General features: G+C 37.1%; 1 protein-coding gene and 1 long non-coding RNA gene across 2 annotated transcripts; both read left to right on the top strand.

Annotated features, from left to right (window-relative positions):
- Window positions 1-5660: 5660 nt before the first annotated feature.
- Window positions 5661-8558, top strand: LOC125140166. Its single transcript, XR_007139409.1, has 3 exons — window positions 5661-5855; window positions 6223-6318; window positions 7695-8558. It is a non-coding gene; the product is annotated as an uncharacterized LOC125140166 (long non-coding RNA).
- A 131-nt stretch (window positions 8559-8689) lies between these two features.
- On the top strand, window positions 8690-12455 carry LOC113661543 (transmembrane protein 74). Its single transcript, XM_027175853.2, has 2 exons — window positions 8690-10673; window positions 10909-12455. Exon 2 carries the CDS (start codon window positions 10943-10945, stop codon window positions 11738-11740), a length of 798 nt encoding a protein of 265 aa, XP_027031654.1. The 5' UTR covers window positions 8690-10673; window positions 10909-10942; the 3' UTR covers window positions 11741-12455.
- The last annotated feature ends 5777 nt before the right edge of the window (window positions 12456-18232 follow it).

Here is an 18232-nt window from a genome sequence, read left to right as displayed (position 1 = left end):
GGACGCATTGCAACTCAAATCAAAGATTGTTTTTAATGACTCCCACTTTCATTCAGTATAGCAACTTCCAGAGTCTGTACGTTCTCTTGCATCATAAAACTTGTACAAATCTTTTTTTCTTCTTTTTTTGCTTATTGCAGCCAGAAGCAAATTATGCCCAATCGATGAAACCAATCCTTTGGATGGACGCAAATAATCTATACACTGCCTGTCGCATCGAGCATCTTCCTTCCTCAGTTAGACTTTAACGATCTCCGTTCACTTAATTGGTTAATATCATTTTTCTTTGACTACAACGAAGAATTTACTGCTTTATATGGGTCAAACAATTTGACCTGCTAAATATAATAGTGTAATAGCTATGTGGCTGTTTCTTGGTTTCTATACCTGAGTTGCTTCAAACCACCAAACACACACAGTAGTTCCAAAGCGTTGTGATGACCAGAAGGGGAACTCATATTTCCTACATTCCTAGAACTGGTTACTGTTTTACATTCATCAAGCAGCACATTTAGCCTGTGTGTGAAAATAAATATACAAAGCTTGCCATTTATTAGAGAAAAAAAAAGTAAATAGGAAAACATTAATACTCTCAGCAATTCCTGTCCTCAGTCTCCAAGTTAAACCATATAGCAAAATGTTTGTGGACACCTAACCATCACTCAACTATGTAAGCTTTGAATATCCCAAATTTATTTCCATCTAATAATATTTACAGTATCACTAGGTTTTGGAGTGTGGTGAAGGGATATGTGTTCATTAATGAGTATTAATGAGTTCAGGCTTCAGGGACGTTCCAGTTCATGCTAAATATAAGGTTGAGGTCACTCAAGTTGTTCGACACCAGCCTTGGCAAACCAGGTTTTCATGGATCTTGCTTTTGAGGGGGATTTACAGTACTGTACATGTTAGAACAGGTTTGTGCATTTTGGTTCATGTGAAGGGAAGTCTTGAATCTAGAGCATACAGAGACTTATTATACAAGTGGGTGCTTCTATTTACATTTACGGCATTTAGCAGACACCCTTATCCAGAGTGACTTACAACTGAGCTACTGAGGGTTAAGGGCCTTGCTCAGGGGCCCAGCAGTGGCAGCTTGGTTGACCTGGGGTTCGAACCCATGACCTTCCGATCAGTAGCCCAACACCTTAACCACTGAGCTTCCACAAAGCTGTGGTTAACAATTGTACGTTTTTGTCAATTGGCAGACGCCCTTATACAGAACGACTTACATTTATCTCATTTACACAGCTGAAAAATAGAGGGTTAAGGGCCCTGGTCAGGGACCCATGAATGGCAGCTCGGTGGACCTTTGATTCAAACTTATAACCGTCCGATCAGTAATCCAACACCTTAACCCCTGACCTACCACTTACCTCAAACACATGGGTGTGATAGTCAGGTGTCCAGAAATCGTTGTCCATGAAATGTAGCTAAATTATATTATTAAATAAGAATGTTATTGTGTTATAAACAAACATTATTAAAATATACTTAAAAAGTCTTAGTTTGCACCTTCTGAAATGCTGTGATAGATTATTACATTTTAATATCTTAATCTCCAGGAACCAGCAATGAGTCTATACTCACATCCTTTACTGCTGCATTTTCTTTTAGTTTTATTGGTGACACTGAGTAATTCAACCTTTCTTATTAAAAAGTGTTCCTCAAGAGTTCAAGACATTAGGAACACTTCCTAATGATTAGACATCTACATAGGACCTTTAAAGGTTTTCCCAGGGGGAAAAGTAAAAGTACCCTTGAGGGTTACTTTTTCTTCTTAGAATGTAGTAATTACTGAATAATTGGCTTTAACATTAATTTAAGAAACAATAATGTGTTTTAGGGGATAAATGTCAGGGAAATTAGGACAGGTATATAGATTCAATCAGAGTTTTTTTTAGCAAACCTGGGTGTAGAGCCTGATTACTTGTTTTCTTTTTCTCGTGGCTTATGTAATCTATCATGCCATTTGCTCACTTGTGTTAAATTATTCTCACGTTATCCAAATGATTTACAACATTTGGCAAAAAAAGTTTTCCAGCACATATTGAGCTGGTTTTTATGTATAATTGACTTATGTGAGATTGCAGAGTTTTTCTGTTTGTCCAGCATAGTAGATGTGAGAGAGGTTCTCCTCCTCACCAACTGTGATGATGGCACAGAGACAGCTCAGATAATGACTGCATTTCTGCCAAATCTCTAGAATTTTAATTGGGATGTTAATGGAGTTAGATGTTGTATTCTAGCAGTCAGTGGTGAAATTCAGCTGGCAGAATTAGCATGATTAGGCCATTGTTTATTTTTTTGGATGACTAGTAGACATTTTCTTTAAAAAATCTTATGTAAGGATTTTAGAGAGACAAAAAGCATTAAACATGTCTTCTGTTCATGAATATACATCAGTGATTTTTTTAAATGACCAATAAAAACCCAAGCAATATGTGTACATATTAGCAGGTACACACTACAGGTAGCTAGCAGTTACATTAGTAACATTATTTACATTCAAGAGTGCAAGAGTGCTTTAATTGGACCCTTTGTAGGAACAATAAAAGGTTTGATGTTGTTCTACAAGGTAGCGTTTGCTTTTAGAAAGAGCTTTTGCTTTTTGAAGTTCAACCCTTTTAGGCAGCATAAAAAAACAAACCACTGACTATCCAACAAACCACTAACTTACCAGTAACTAACCAGTGAATCCTTTGGTAAACCCTAATAACCATTGGAAATAATCTGAAGGTTAAACCTAAAACCATAAAGCAATCTTTAGGGTTTGTCACTTTGGGACATAAAATTACAGTATAGTACAATGCCAGAATGGTTTCCCTATCAGAAAGCTGTCGGAAACCTATTTAAGAATAAATTCTTCTTAACCCCATTAAGAAAAAAAGCTTTGCAGTTGAAAAGGTCAAATCTAGAAGTTAAAGCATTCTTTAGCTTCATCTCTCTGGGGAAATCCTTAAGTGTTCTATGTAGAATTTCACTACAGAATGGTTTCCCCATCAGAAAGCAATACCGATTGAACCCATCTAGGTAGAAGCATATAATACACACAAACTGGAAGAACCACTGGCAGTGCTTTTTCTATATGTGCATAGTCTCAAGAAGAAAGATTTTTCTCTTGAAAAATCCTTAATCTCATTATGTACTGTACAGTACTACAACAATAGTTATTACCCCTTTAAGTTAGCAATGATCCATTGTCCTTCTAAAGAACTTCTAAATTTCCTTATCAGAAACCTGGATGAACATCTATTTTATCCTAAAAAGACCTACGTATAGATCCCTGAATTGTTTTGTATTTTCTCTACCTGGAGGAACATTTGAAGGTTCTGTAGAAAACCTTAGAGCCCAAAGATTCAAAACAGTACTCCAATGTAATTCAAATATACAGAGGTTTAGTATTTTTGATGTGTTATAATGAATAAATAACATGTATAACCAACAAAAAATATGCTTTGCTACCATCTTGTGTTCCAACAGAAAAATGACTCCTCTGAGGAAATGAAAGCATCCAATCAGCATAAACTGAACCGCAGGAACACACTGGCAGTGAGTTTGCTAACATAGGACAGAACATTGTTTGAAAAGATCAGGCTGATTTCCTCCATACTTTCTGTTGTTGCTATATATGCTCTGTTTCTTGCTAACAGTCCTAAGTGGAGCCTCAGGGATGCTTTTACAGAAATTTAGCAATTTGGTGTCTTTTACTTTTGCATTAAATACCAAAAAAGCGTTTTCATTTTGCAGTCATTTGTTATTCAGAGTATCCAGTCTAAAAAAGTAAATAACATATAAGAGCTGTTTTCTTTTACCGATATCAATGTAACAGCCATTAACACGGAATATATTAAACTTCTGTTCTCATAATGTAATGGCAGGCAGCTGAGTCATACACAATATTTACTGTCTTAAGTGGTTCTCAGTCATGCAGATTTACAAGCTCTTTGGAGGAACAGTTTCAGAGGCACTATATTAAGGGAAGGTCAGATGAAGCCCGGTGGCTGTGTGTTCATACAGGTCCATTCTGGCGTATTTCGAGGCCAGTCATAAACAACATGCTCTGTGCTGATCCTACCCCCTCTACCACCTGCAAATCCTTAACTGAGCATAGTGAGTGATCTAAGTACTGTAGCTATTAATGTCTGCTTTGTAATGGAGATATCCTCTGAGATACCTGTAGGTGTAATGAACCAGCTGAGACCAGGGATGAACACTAAATGAACACAGAGATGACCAAATACAAGTGAATATCCAAATAACAGAAGTAAACACAAACCGTTGAGATTAAATAGTTGAAAATTGATAATACTACACTAGGCTAGGCTATCAGAAAGCAGGAAGACAGAAGCAATAGAAATACCCCATATATAAATTTATATATTCAAATTTTATTTATCACATAACCATACATAGTGAAATATATAGAAATGTTGTTAACTGCTTGTACAACTGACTTCCCATTAGAGAGAAGAAACAGTACATGTTAACATGTTAATAGTAACAAACTTGTATCACAGATAATCCATAACTAAAAAAAAACTAAAACTAAAACTATAACTGGTTAAAGAATTTTGACATTGTTCTTTAATAAATAAACAGGTTATATTTCTCATATCAGCCCACTGTGTTCTGTTCCTTACTGCTGAAAAAGGTTTTGTCCTCATAAAACTGATCTATATGTCCATTAAGGTCGTGTGGTCGAGTGTTTTCCCCTAAAGGCAAACTATGAGTGAAATTATAGGATATTACACCACCCATAAAGGTTTATGCAAGTCACGTGATTGGCCATATCTGTGCAATGTGTTCATATTGCTTTCATTTCTAAAATGTTGGTATTTTAAATGCAACAAATGTTCAGCTGTATAAAATGTCAGTACTGTAAATGATTTCTTATATTTTTGCTTCATTGCTGATGAAGTATCTTGTATCATAGATATTTTTTTGGATGAAAATATATTTTAAACAATTATATCAGATTGATCACACGATAAACATTTTAACTTTCCAACAATTCAATAAAACATTTCCAAAACAGTTTTAAACGGCATACAGTTTTGCACGAGTGGGCTGTTTGGTCAGTAGCTGGGAAGAATTAGATATTAACCAGATTTAATCTAGTTTAGTGTGAATTATAAACTATCGTGATATGTCTTAAATTAATAATTGCATTTGTCTATAAACGATGTATGACCTTTGAGAGGAAGATAAAGACAGGATGACACTGAGAGGTACAAGTCCTCAGTGCTTTGTGCCTTAATTTTAAGTGTACTTCGCAAAATGTGATAGATATACATATATAAAATGATAGATATCTAGTCTTCTGGGCTGTAGTTGTTTCCGAGTGTCCTAGTCTAACCTACACTGTGCTTTGCTGCTCCGGCATTTTCCTCAGCTATTCTTAGCATTGCTTTGTTCCAAATTCAGAGAAGATCCATCAGCAGAAATGCCATATCAGACCATGTGGTAAATAAACACAATGTGTCTCAAAACTCATAGAACTCATTTATCACATCTCACTTCTTACTGTAGCAAGATCCAAGCAAATCTTTAACAGGCTTAAAGTTCAGCAAATGTTCTTCCATTAACTGAAACAGAATGTACATCATTTATATTCACACATGCTCACATGTCTCATGTCACTGATGAGTACATTGTGACCCAGAACAGAAAGAACAGAATGGATGAAGATGCACAAACGATTATTAATGCTAACTGAAGAACTTCAGTATTCATACAAGGAGCTGATGAATGATTTTATGACCATGGATACCTTGGATAGTTCGGGGAGTTTTATAGCATCCTAGAACTAAAAAGGGGATATTACTTCTTAAAGGATTCTACATGAAACATTTGTAAGTACAGTATTTCAATATATACAGTACAGTTTGTGTTGTAAGGTGTCAGGATACAATCAATATACATCAATATCAGACAAAAGTGTTTTTTTTTTGACTTGTCGTTCTCCCAGATGGACAAGTTAAAAAACACCTTTGTCTGATATTGATGTATATTGATTGTATCCTGACACCTTACAACAGAATTCAACACAAATGCTTTAAGCTGAATTTTGCAATAGATTATTTGTCTAACAGCAAGAATCCCATTTTAGGTCATTTTCAGGTCATTTCATAATAAAATCATGAATGATTTGCACATATGGGGTCATGTTGCTACCATATTCAAGTTCACTCTGGGTCTCCATCCTGTCTTTAAATGCAGCAGTGGGCTCAGCATATTGGACGTGTTATAATCCTCCAGCTCTCCTGCCTGGACAGAACAGGTTTTCTACATGCAGGACCTGATGTTCCTGTTGAGGTACTTATCACAATCTTAGTGTGACCAGATCTATAAAATATGTTGTCTAGTATATGTGAACCTATGAAAGGTTTTATGTCTCTAAGGCCAAGAGCATTAAACCTGTCCTTGACTAATCTGTCACGGATGCATGCATTGTGTCGAAACCAATAAATATTTGAGATGATCAGCTGTACTGCCAACCTGCAGAGACCTCACTGGCAGTCAGGATACTGATAAAGAGCTTCCTTCAGCGTCTTGGCAATGTGTGTATCAAACATGCCAGCTTGTAGGATACTAGTGGACAGATTTTTTTTTCTCTCTGTAAAATTTGAGACTAAAATTTGCACTAAAGGGCATTGTGTTGTAGTTATGGTGTTGTAGTGTGGTTAGATTTCAGGTAAATCTGAATCTTAATAAACACAAACCTTTTTAATTCGATTTTTCATGCAAACTATGTGTCACATTTGTAAGGTTGAAGTTAGGTTGTATTGTGAAATTGTGATTCAGGTTTTACAAAGAGTGCAGCATGAATTTGTGCATGAACTGCTTCACTGTATTTCCTTTTGGGGCATTTTTCCAACCATTTTCCCCCAATATATTCTTCGGTCACATCCTACCTACGAGACAGCCCATCTCTTTCATAAACCAGCTACCAAGTAGGACACCAAAACCAACCAATTGCATATTTCTGAGCTGCACAACATCAGCATCATCAACCGACCTCTACATACATAGAATCTGAACATACATGAACTCACAGACAACCACGTTTCGCTAAATTGATTAGTTTGTCTGTTTATACGCTGTTGTTTTTTTTAGCATATTTGGAATGTCTTGCCAATTGCATCACATTTCTGAGCCTGGTATTTCTCAGTTTCTTGTCCCAGCTACGTTTTTAACATTGTTTTGGCTTTATTCATTTAGCATTATGGTTTTGTTGTTTTCTGCATGTGTTTAGCCACTGCCATGGTATTTTATTAAAGTCTTTGGAATTTAATTAAATAAAGTCCATGCTAACTTTACTCACTTGCATTCTACCTTATTCTCTAGAACATTGCATGTTTCACTGCTGCACCGCTTCGCGCTTACATGCACAGCTAATAAAACATTCTCTGAACATATGCACTTGTTTATTCCAGAAATCGAGATTTATTTCATCATTGGTTTAAAGTCCCTCTGTGTATATGTTCCTGTCTGGCTTTGCATGATCTAACTGAGGCATGTGAAACACAGGGTGTGTCACTGTTGACAGTTGAGATATCTTTTGATAAACCTAGTCTGTTATGAACATTCTGTGGGTTATACCTGTTTCCGTGGCTGTCGGAGATTTTGCCTCCCTGCGTGTGTGTTACACTTCTTCTGCACACTACACACAGCTGCGTTCCTCCATCTAGGTCATCGAATCCAGTGGAGAATATTACTGCTGTCACCGACAGGAGTCCAGGCCTGGTTTATGTCCCAGGTTTGTTACGTGAGTCATCCTGTTGCGACTGTGAATGTGTGTTTATGTGTGTGCGGGAAAGCATGAGAGAAAAAAAAACATTTTTTCAGTGATTTTAAATTCATTCTCACTAAATGTTTAACTGTAGCAAAAGGCGATAATCAGTCCCACGCTTGTGCATTTCATTGTTGCATCTGTTCCTAGGCTGGATCTGACATTTATCATGTAGGGAAAAGAGAGGAGCAGTGAGACATAAGATTATTACTTACGGCATCCTTGTGCTACGCATGACTGGCCTGTGTCAGTCTAAGCGTGAGGGGTCATTGTAGTGCCATGGGAAATCACAGATAGAAGATATGAAGCTCCTTCACAACAAGAGACTTTAGAGACTTGTGACATATTAGAAACCAAATGAGAGATGTTATCACTCCAATTACTGTCTAAAAACCATTGTATATTCCCGTAAGGCCATATTTTGGCTGCATCAGCAGTAGCCTTCTATATATAGATGCAGAAATACAGTGGATATAAAAAGTATACACACCCCTGTTAACAGGGCAGGTTTTTGTGATGTACAAAAATGAAAGCAAGATGAAAAGCAAGACTTTATTGTGACAAAACAACTTATTAATTAAAGTGAAAAACAATTTGAATGATTTTAGAAAAAGAAAATGTACACCATATGCATTTATGCATGTACACTATATAAGTGTACACTATATATAAACATGTACATTATATAAGTGTACACCAGAGATGGGGGACTTGAGTCACAATTTTGAGACTTGAGACTTGCCTGACAAATATTAAAAAAAGACTCGCCTTTACTTTGACTTGACATTCATGACTTGAGATTTGACTCGGACTTCAGTTAAATGATTCAGAGGTGAGGGACTCGACTTGACTCGAGTCAGACTTAAGTCTCAAATTTGAGACTTGAGACTTGCTTAAAATAAATATTTAAAATTGACTCGACTTTGACTTGACATTCATGACTTGAGACTTACTTGTGACTTGCACATGTGTGACTTACTCCCACCTCTGGTGTACACACCCCTAAACTAAGTTAGTACTTCAATCTTGTCACGGCATTCATTTTGTTTGAAAAACAGTCATTTTGGCAATTCATGAGATTTATTGTACTATACTTCTTTGGCATTATCAGATTGGCTGACCATCTCCAGTGCTTCAAGTTAACCCAAAAAAATTAGGTCCTGTAAATTGGTTTCAGATGTCATTTTAACAGTGGTTGGGTTTTAGTCATATGCAGCGTTTGTGACTTTTTACTGTTTTTCACTGTTTCAAGTTTCTGACACTCTACTGGCTCCAATCAAGACTTCCTCCAAATACCAAAATAAATAAATAAATGCTAAACAAAAAAGTTCCAACATTTTTAATAAAAAAAACAACTAAACTCCTTTGTCCATTGTTTAATCTATACTTTAAGTGGACATAGTTTGCTTATTCAGTCTACCTTCAGTTTTTCCTAATTATGGAGGAAATGAATGATAGAGTAAATGAAGCACCAGAAACTGTATTTCCCATTAACCTTCTCAACCATCAACAAGGTGTTATGGCGCATTTTGTCCATGTACAGAGTGTTTCAATTGTCAGCCTTTTCTCAGTGTCAGGTTGGATGACTGGCATTTTAGTTGAGTGACACTGAGATTCATTTGCACTTAGAGCATTTTCTTGGTCATGTTTACAGATCCTATAAGAGGAAAATTAAGCTTAGGGGAACACACCTTTGTGAGGATGCCAGACTATCCGAGTACAATCACACACTTATTCACACCTTGCAATACTCATTTACAACTCAGTCACACCTAGAGGAAATCTAGTCTGGCCAATCCACCTACTCACATGTTTTTTTGGGGGTGAGAGCAACATGGAAAAATTGAAGGCAACCCAGGCAGAACATGTAAAATAGCAAACAGACTGGAGTCTGAGCTTAAACAAGGGACTCTGGAGCTGTGTGGCATCCTACTGCTCACTGAAACATCATGCCATATTCCACCATGCAAACACATACCATATCAGGGTCATTGCTTTCCTCAGAATGTTGCACCATCAAAATAAAATGATGTATGTGTTTGTTCAGCTGTGGTTCTGTGGTGTCCGTTTCTAATGGTGTAGATGCTGACAGATGAGCCTCAGTTCATAATCAGGTACAAAGAAAGTCACCTTTAAGTCTACATAATAAACTGAGAAAAATAAGTGTAAAGCGAGTGATTAGTGCATATTTAACTATTCGGTTTATATTAGTCAGTATTTTGTTAATTCTAATAATTATCAAGACCTCATAGAAAAAAAAAAAACTATTGTTCTACAAGTCTTTATTTTGTTGGTGGTTTAAGCCTAGAAACTTCAGCACACAAAGTACTAAAGCACCATTTGGACCCCGATCATGTACTGTCTACATTTGGTGGAGGTGAAAAATGGGTGCAAATGGGAAATTTTCCCCTACACGTGAGTGAATGAGTAATGTTTTATTTCGTTTTTTAACGACTTCCTTTCTTATTCCTGCGCATCGGAGCTCTCACTTTCAGTGTGCACAGACGGAAAAAAAGGAAGAGAAGTCAATTCATCAGCGCGGAGGAAGAGGAGGAGGAAGAGGAGGCGGTTGGAGGAGCACACCACTGCTTTTTCCCCCTTCCTAATTACTTGACTACTGACGATGACAAGGCAGTGTCACGCACATTGGCAGGATGGAGTAGATCATTTGTGTTAAGATTTATTTATTTATTTATTTATTTATTTATTCATTTATTTATTTATTTACTCATCCAGGTCGCGGTTTGTATTTTATAAGATTATGAAGATGCTGAAGATCAGAAAACATCAACAGCCCACTATACGATTGCGGAAAACACAAGGGAATAAAGGCAGCTAGTCATGAAGAGGAAACGCCACATGGGAAATGTTGCTGATGGTAGGAGGAGCCACTTTTTTCCGGTGTTTTTTTTTTTTTTTTTTGTTGCATGATGTTGTGTATTAGTTCAGAATCAATTTGGGCGTGAATAAAGGAGCATAACCCCTTATTTTGAAAGGATTAAAACTAGATACACAACTACCTACATGATTAACAGATTCGAGGACATTAAAGAGCACAGAACTGATTAAAAATAGCGCAAATGTGCTGATTGTTGTTGTGGGTTTTGTTTTAGATGACAGAGAGATGAGAAGAGCGGATTAAAAGGCATGGCTGAGCTTAAGATCCTCTATCCCGGTCCTTTAAATGGTCGGATTGTTAACAGGGACCTCGAGTGGACTGTGCAACACGAAAAAAGTTATTATCCAGTATGCACGGATGAAGCGGCTTTTTTAATCGAGCGCCGCTGCGAGGCTGAACCGGAGGCGCGCGCGCGAGGACAGAATGGCTTTTCAGCACCACGGACAGAGCCTTCGCTTCTCCACCAGTGGGGAACTGATGAAGAACTTCACGTGTGTCACGATGAGGAGTTTGAAACAGGGTTTTCCGAGATAACTGACGTCGAAATACGCATTCAGGACCCAGAGAGCTGTGAACACTCTAGCTCCTTCTGTGATCCGGATCTCTCTGATGACGATTTTGAAGCAGATCAGACTGAAAAGTCGGCTGATTACGGCTTCATTAGCGCAGTGACTTTTTTGGTGACCGGTATGTTTCTGGTGGTTGTTGCTTACATGATCCCTCGTGACGTCAGAGTGAGTCCAGACAGTGTCTCAGCACGGGAAATGGAGCGTCTGGCCATTGAGAACGCCCGGGTAGGCGCACACCTGGACAGATGTGTAATTGCCGGTCTTTGTCTCCTGACTTTAGGGGGTGTAGTTCTCTCCACCTTACTCATGATCTCCTTGTATAAAAGCGAGATGGACAGACGGCAGGCTTTCGCGAGCTCCAAGCTCTCAGCCAAACTCTATGGGTCTATTAATTTTAGAGGTGTAGGTAATCAAAACAGTGTACCTTCACATCTGTCTCTGGATGAGGATGATGCAATGATTGAAATTTCAAGCTGAATCCTGTATTTCTGTAACTATGTCTGGTATTTGACGTTGGTTAACCCCTAATTATTCAGTTATTTACACATAGAATCATATTCGTCAGTAACTACAACAAAATATTCAGTAACTACATTGAAATTCATAGGAAACGTATGTAGTTATGAGTGTGAGATATGTTTGTCTGGGAGATTAACTAATTATTAATTCATCAATTACTGTGATTTCAGAGGTACTGTACAATTAAGCCTCAATTTCCCAAAAGATCATGAATAAATGGTAAGGTGAACATCACACTGAACACTAAACTTGTTCAAATGATTACTCGAAAATACTTTTGGGAAATTGGAGCACCAGGACTAGAGAACTCTGTGAACATTGTATTTTTCAATCGTGTGTATCAGTTAGCATCACCCTTGCATGAAACAGATCCTTATGACATGCTTTTTTGTAGTAACAGTTGCATTTATTGGTTGCATCTATAGCATACAGTGTGTCATCAAGTCAGTTTGTGCAAATACACATGCAGTTCTTTTTTATTTGTAATCTTATGATAGCAGTGGTGCATTTCTTGTTGGGTAATTTTATATGACAGCCTGTCATCATTTAAATGCCGCATCTCCAAGTAAAATGAGTCTTTGCATTTGCATGTACATAATCAATGTGTACACATTTATGTACTCAGTCTGAGTGGTCTTGAGTAGCCGACATTAATAAACAGAGGATGCAGTTACTGTTAGCAGATGTCTCTCTTGAGCAAACACACACATGCACAAACACATACACATAATTAATGTTACACTTACACAACTCAATCTAAGGTTCATCTGATTTACAAATGGTGTTAATGAGAGAAACATTTCTTCATTTATTTTACAAAGTAATATCATGCTTATCTCTTAAATAATGTGGATACAATTGATTTAATGTGCAACATTTTTTATGTTACCTGAAACACATTTAAACAACCTTACAATAGTCCTAGCTTGTAAATCTGCAATAAAAAATGCAAGGTGTCAAACGAGCCGGCACAGAAAAAAGAATAAGACACAGCTGTAAAATGTCAAAGAAAATAAAGAAGGAAAAGGAACGATCCAGCATGGATTGAAAATGTTCATAAAATATCAAACGCTAACATTAATCTTTTTTTATGGTTAATACTGGCTGAGAAGAGCTTCCTCCCTCATCAATGTCAAGCTGTTATATCTTCCTCGGTGGCCAGTCAGCCTCACTTTAGGCTTAGTAAATATATGCTGAGAAGTCTCTGAACAAGCTAGAGCCTCTCTGGCTTTGCTCAGGAGTCTTGTGCAGTGCAGTTTTTTCATAATGAGAAACGCTTACTATGAGGCAGATTAAATTACCCCAATTTACACAGCAAAACCGCTGTTCTGCCACATTGAAGAATCCTCACACTGACTGCATCACAAGCTTACACACCACAGTGTCGTTTAATCTCTGTACACATGAAATGTTTGCTTATGGGTACAGAACCATTTATGTGTCACACACAGATGTACTAAAATTTTTAATTCTAAATTATGCATATATATTATGGGATGCTAAAATATGTTTTTTTAGCCACCACCTCCACACTATGGAACACAATTATACTGAACAATTACACTATATACACTATAGATAGAGATATAATAATAAAAAAAAAACTTAAAAAAAATTCTGAAAAGCAAAATTTTTTTAATAAAAAAGAGTAGAGAAAGGACTAGAAAAATATTATGCACACATGCAAGTAGGCAGCAACAAATCAAACACAATCTGGCAGCTAAATATGAAGAAATAACCGAGAGAAAAACAAGAGAGCGAGAATACAAAAAGGAAAAACAATCGGATGGTAAAATCTAGAGCACGAATGATACTGTGAGAGATGAGAAGTGGATTGGGCATGAAAGTTGTATACTGAACAGTAGGAAATATTGAGGTATTGGTGTGTTGTACAGCAAGTTGTGTTTTAGATGCTGTGTGTGTGTGTGTGTGTGTGTGTGTGTGTGTGTGTGTGTGTGTGTGTGTGTGTGTGTGTGTGTGTGTGTGTGTGTGTGTGTGTTCATATAACATGAATGTAACACAAGAACGCCTGATGTTCTGAGGAAAATAGCTCTAAAATGCAGAATTTGCTCAGCCCCTTTTAAATATGCATGGCTTTGTCTGTATGGTGTATTTTTTTTTTTTCAGATGAAATTCCTAACAGTGTATGCAAGGCTTGCATCATGTTGCAATTTTCTTTTTCATCTTTCTCTCTCTTTCTCCCATTACTCAGTGCAATCAGCAAAGGCAGCTGCAAGCAGGAAATAAGATTGGACTGAATAATGGGGTCACTGCAGGTCAAGGACTTGGGTCTGCCCATTTGAAGAAATCATGCAAACGGAAAATGCCTACCGCACACACACACACACACACACACACACACACACACACACACACACACACACACACACACACACACACACACACACACACACACACACACACACACACACTTCATTCTATATTTATCTTGCTTTATTTCACATTTATTAACATTATTGACCAAAGCCAAGACCTACATGAGCACAGCTATTAGATCCTTGATGTTTAACAGCATGTTCGACAGAATGATGCTTGTTACCTCGGATTTTGTTGCATAGCAACAGTGAAAATAAAAGACAAGACAAAAGTCACTAGGAGGGATGGCCTTGAAGTGAAACCACATTGAGAATTTAAACCCATGTGCTGCTTAGTTGAATGGCACTGTGTGAGTAGAGAATGATGCAAACTACATGAATGCACAGAGAAGAATCAGTAAAGGTTCTGGTTCATTATTAATCAGTACATTAATCTGTAAGTATAGTGAAAGTGAAAAACTATATTTAGTCTGCTGTAGAGTGAAGAAGTGAAAGTGAAAAACTATATTTAGTCTGCTGTAGAGTCAAGAACCTTTTTTATACAGGATTATTTTTGTCACAATGAACTAAAGAGTCACTTTGTATTATTTAAATTTATCGTCAGTCATGAACAAAAAAACGTGAAATAAGTTGTTGAGGCCTAAAACGGATGTGTAGACCATTTATGGCTTACCTGCTAGAATCAATCAATCCGGATCACTTTCTGTTTGCTTTTTGTGTCATTTTCCTAAGAAACCACAAAGCTTTCAATCCTGATGACTTTAACATGTCCGGAAGTGTAGTTACATGTATACTGTAGCTGTCATGAGATGACTTCAGGAATGTTAAATATACACAACCCAGAAAACTTCAGCATATCAAAAACTACATATGCTGTTGCTATAGAAACAAAAAGTGCATTAATATATACTTAGCTGCTGTAATAAAACACAAATCAACACCAACAGATCAGTATTGAAAATTTATCACTGAGATGTGTTCGGTTTAATGATGATTTTTTTTACATATAGGTCGGTCAGGAGACTGAATTATTTAATATGTTGCAATATTATTAATGCTGAACTGCAGTCTAAAATTGATAATCATCCTCAAAGTGGCTTTTATTACAGTAGTCAAAGTTCAATATCTGCTTAAATGTAATCCTTGAATACAAACCTGAGTACCCGGAGGAAACCCCCTAGGCACGGGGAGAACATGCAAACACACACAAGGCAGAGGTGGGAATCGAACCCCCAACTCTGGAGGTGTGAGGTAAACGTGGTAACCACTAAGCCACTGTGTCCCACTTCCTAATAATTCATTTTAAAAAAATCTACCACAGCACCAGACTGTCAACCTGTGTGTGTGTGTGTGTGTGTGTGTGTGTGTGTGTGTGTGTGTGTGTGTGTGTGTGTGTGTGTGTGTGTGTGTGTGTGTGTGTGTGAGTTTGAAGCTGTATGTTTACCTCCTGAGAGAGAGAGAGAGAGAGAGAGAGAGAAAGAGAGAGAGAGAGAAGTGGAAGTTGTGCTATAGAAAGAAAAAAATGAGTAAAAGAAAACCTTTAAACACAGCACTTTTCTGAGTGAAACACAAATCATCCTGAGGTTTTTTCTTTTTCTTTTTTTTAAAACATGACTTTCTAATGCAAAACTTTTTTTTATCCTTTTAATGCTAGGGGAAAAAATCTTCCAAGACTTTTTTATCTCCATTTCATCACCGTTCCTACTCATGTGAACAGTGTCGTGCTGAATAGTGAGTTAATGAGCATCAGCTGTGATTGGGCTCTTATCACCCACACACCCGTGTCCTTTTGTGGCACTGCTGTCCTGTTCAAGTGCACACAGATCACATATCCATAGAAACCAAGTCCCCTTGTTGCTAAGGAGAAAACTCGATGAAGGTCTCAGTTCGTGTAATGCATCGGGTAGGATTATTTTTAAGTAGATGTTTATTAGCAGCTAAAATCTCAGCTGATTAATTTGTTCTATATTTATCTGTCATGATCACACCTAAAGCTATAGTAAGACTAAATGCAATATTATGTCATGACAGGAAATGGAACTGAAGTCTATACCAGGGATGTTATGGGCTCAAAGCTGGGCACAATTTGCTTCACATAAACCAAAACACATAACAGAAGCACAATGTCTCTTATATTCACAATAAACATAATGTGTGCTCTTCTTACACAATATAATCTTTTATCTGCAAGCTTTGGTTGCTAAGCAACATAACGGCCAAAGATTAATGTATTCCATAGATAGGACAATGGCTTCACTTTTGTGATTATCCTTTATAATAATCTGTTGATTGCTCATGACTTGAAATATCGATCTGAACGTTTGCACTAGTGGGCTGGAGGTACTTATTTTTGAGCATGTCTTGATATTGTTATGGTGTGATTAATGTTGCTCCAGCATGTCATCTCATTTAAAGAGTTTTAATGTGGTTTAAAAAGTGAATCAGGCATATTGGTTCTAAATCAGTCACATTACCGTACAATTCAAACAAACAGAAGTTTGCAAAAAGACCAGGTGATGAATTTACTTCTTAAATTGTGTAATTTGAATAAGAATGTGTCCACTGTGGCCTCAGATTAGTGTTCTTGGCTAACAGAAATAAAACCCAATGTGGTTGTAGTCCAACAGCTCTAAGATGTTAACATGTTGTGTGTTCTGCTTTTCTGATCACTATTGTCCTCTGTCTTAGAACTGATCCTGGATGTTTTTTGTTTTTTACACCATGTGTAAACTTTAAAGACTATTGTGTGTAAAATTCTTAGGAGATACTACTTCATTCAGACATCTGAATTAGACTGTTTGGACTTATTACCCATCCTGAGACCAGCTCCGATCGTCTTCTGTGCGATGAAGATTTTGGACCTCCACTGAGATGAGGCCGACTCTGTGAGTCCTGAAGCATCTAGAAGCATCTAGCGATCTACCAGCTCCAGTTTTACTCTGCGATACTAAAGAGGAGATGTGAACTCCATGTGATCTTTTGCATCAATACAACATTTGTTTGACTGTATATTTATAATCACACCCTCCAGTGTCACCCATATGAGGATGAATTACCATTTAAGGGAGTTTCTCCTTGCCACTGCTGCCTGAGTCACCTCAGACTTGCTCATTGGGGAAAAATACACACACATTGTGAACTAAATCTATCTATTATTAATATTAACTGTTTTTTCTATGTTTATGTTCTGTAAAGCTGCTTTAAGACAATGTCAATTGTAAAAAGCGCTATACAAATAAACTTGAAACTTATTACAATAAACAAATTTGCTGTACATCGGTTTGAATTAAATAAGCAATGAATGTAAGAATGATGCCCAGATCTTTGACGAACACCTTTTCTTAAAGTCTATAAATTATTGTTTCACATCAATAATTCAATGATTTTAGATTAAGTTAGCTGAACCCAACTGACAGACAAATACAAGTCCTCCATTCAAAACCACACTCACAATACGCTAGTCTATTTCTACAAGAAGGAGGGACTTCCTAAACTGACAAGCATCTTTATTCACAGGCAAGCAGAGACGACCTGTTTTCCTGATTGGTTAGATGCTGTTGACCCACATCGTCTAGAGAGCCCCCTTTGCACCACAGCTCCCATGGCAACAAGTGCCATGTAGAGTATATTTCTGTTTTTTTGGATAGTTTATATAATTAAATGCCTTGTGTTTGCCTTTGAGGTTGTAGATTGTGCATTGTTCATTGTGCATCTTTTAAATCAGTTCAGAGCTGTTTGTTTTTCCTGCATTCTTCCTGATGTTCTTTGTGATTTATTTTGTCTCATTTGTTTGGATTATGTATTCAGTGTGTTTTATATCGTCCACTACTCGATTTTCCGAACTTGCCCAAAATTAACCACATCGTTTGAGAATGCACCTGCTTCCTTTGTTTAACCACAAGGAACCACAGAAACTGGAGATTATCCTCTGAGCATATAATTTTATTGACTCCTTTTTGGAAAGGAGAACCGCCAAAGTAGAAATGTTTTCTTTCTATAGGCCATAATTCTGTAAGATGCATAATTCAGCTGTTGGTGTGATCTAAGATTAATTGTGTGGTGAAAAAATCTTTACTCACCTGCCCTATGATTCATGCTGTTATCGCTTGTAAGT

This window comes from Tachysurus fulvidraco, chromosome 24, assembly GCF_022655615.1.
Source record: "Tachysurus fulvidraco isolate hzauxx_2018 chromosome 24, HZAU_PFXX_2.0, whole genome shotgun sequence".
NCBI classification, from domain to species: Eukaryota; Metazoa; Chordata; class Actinopteri; order Siluriformes; family Bagridae; genus Tachysurus; species Tachysurus fulvidraco.
Note: the sequence above shows the minus strand (reverse complement) of the source record. Positions and strands in the feature narration are given on the sequence as shown.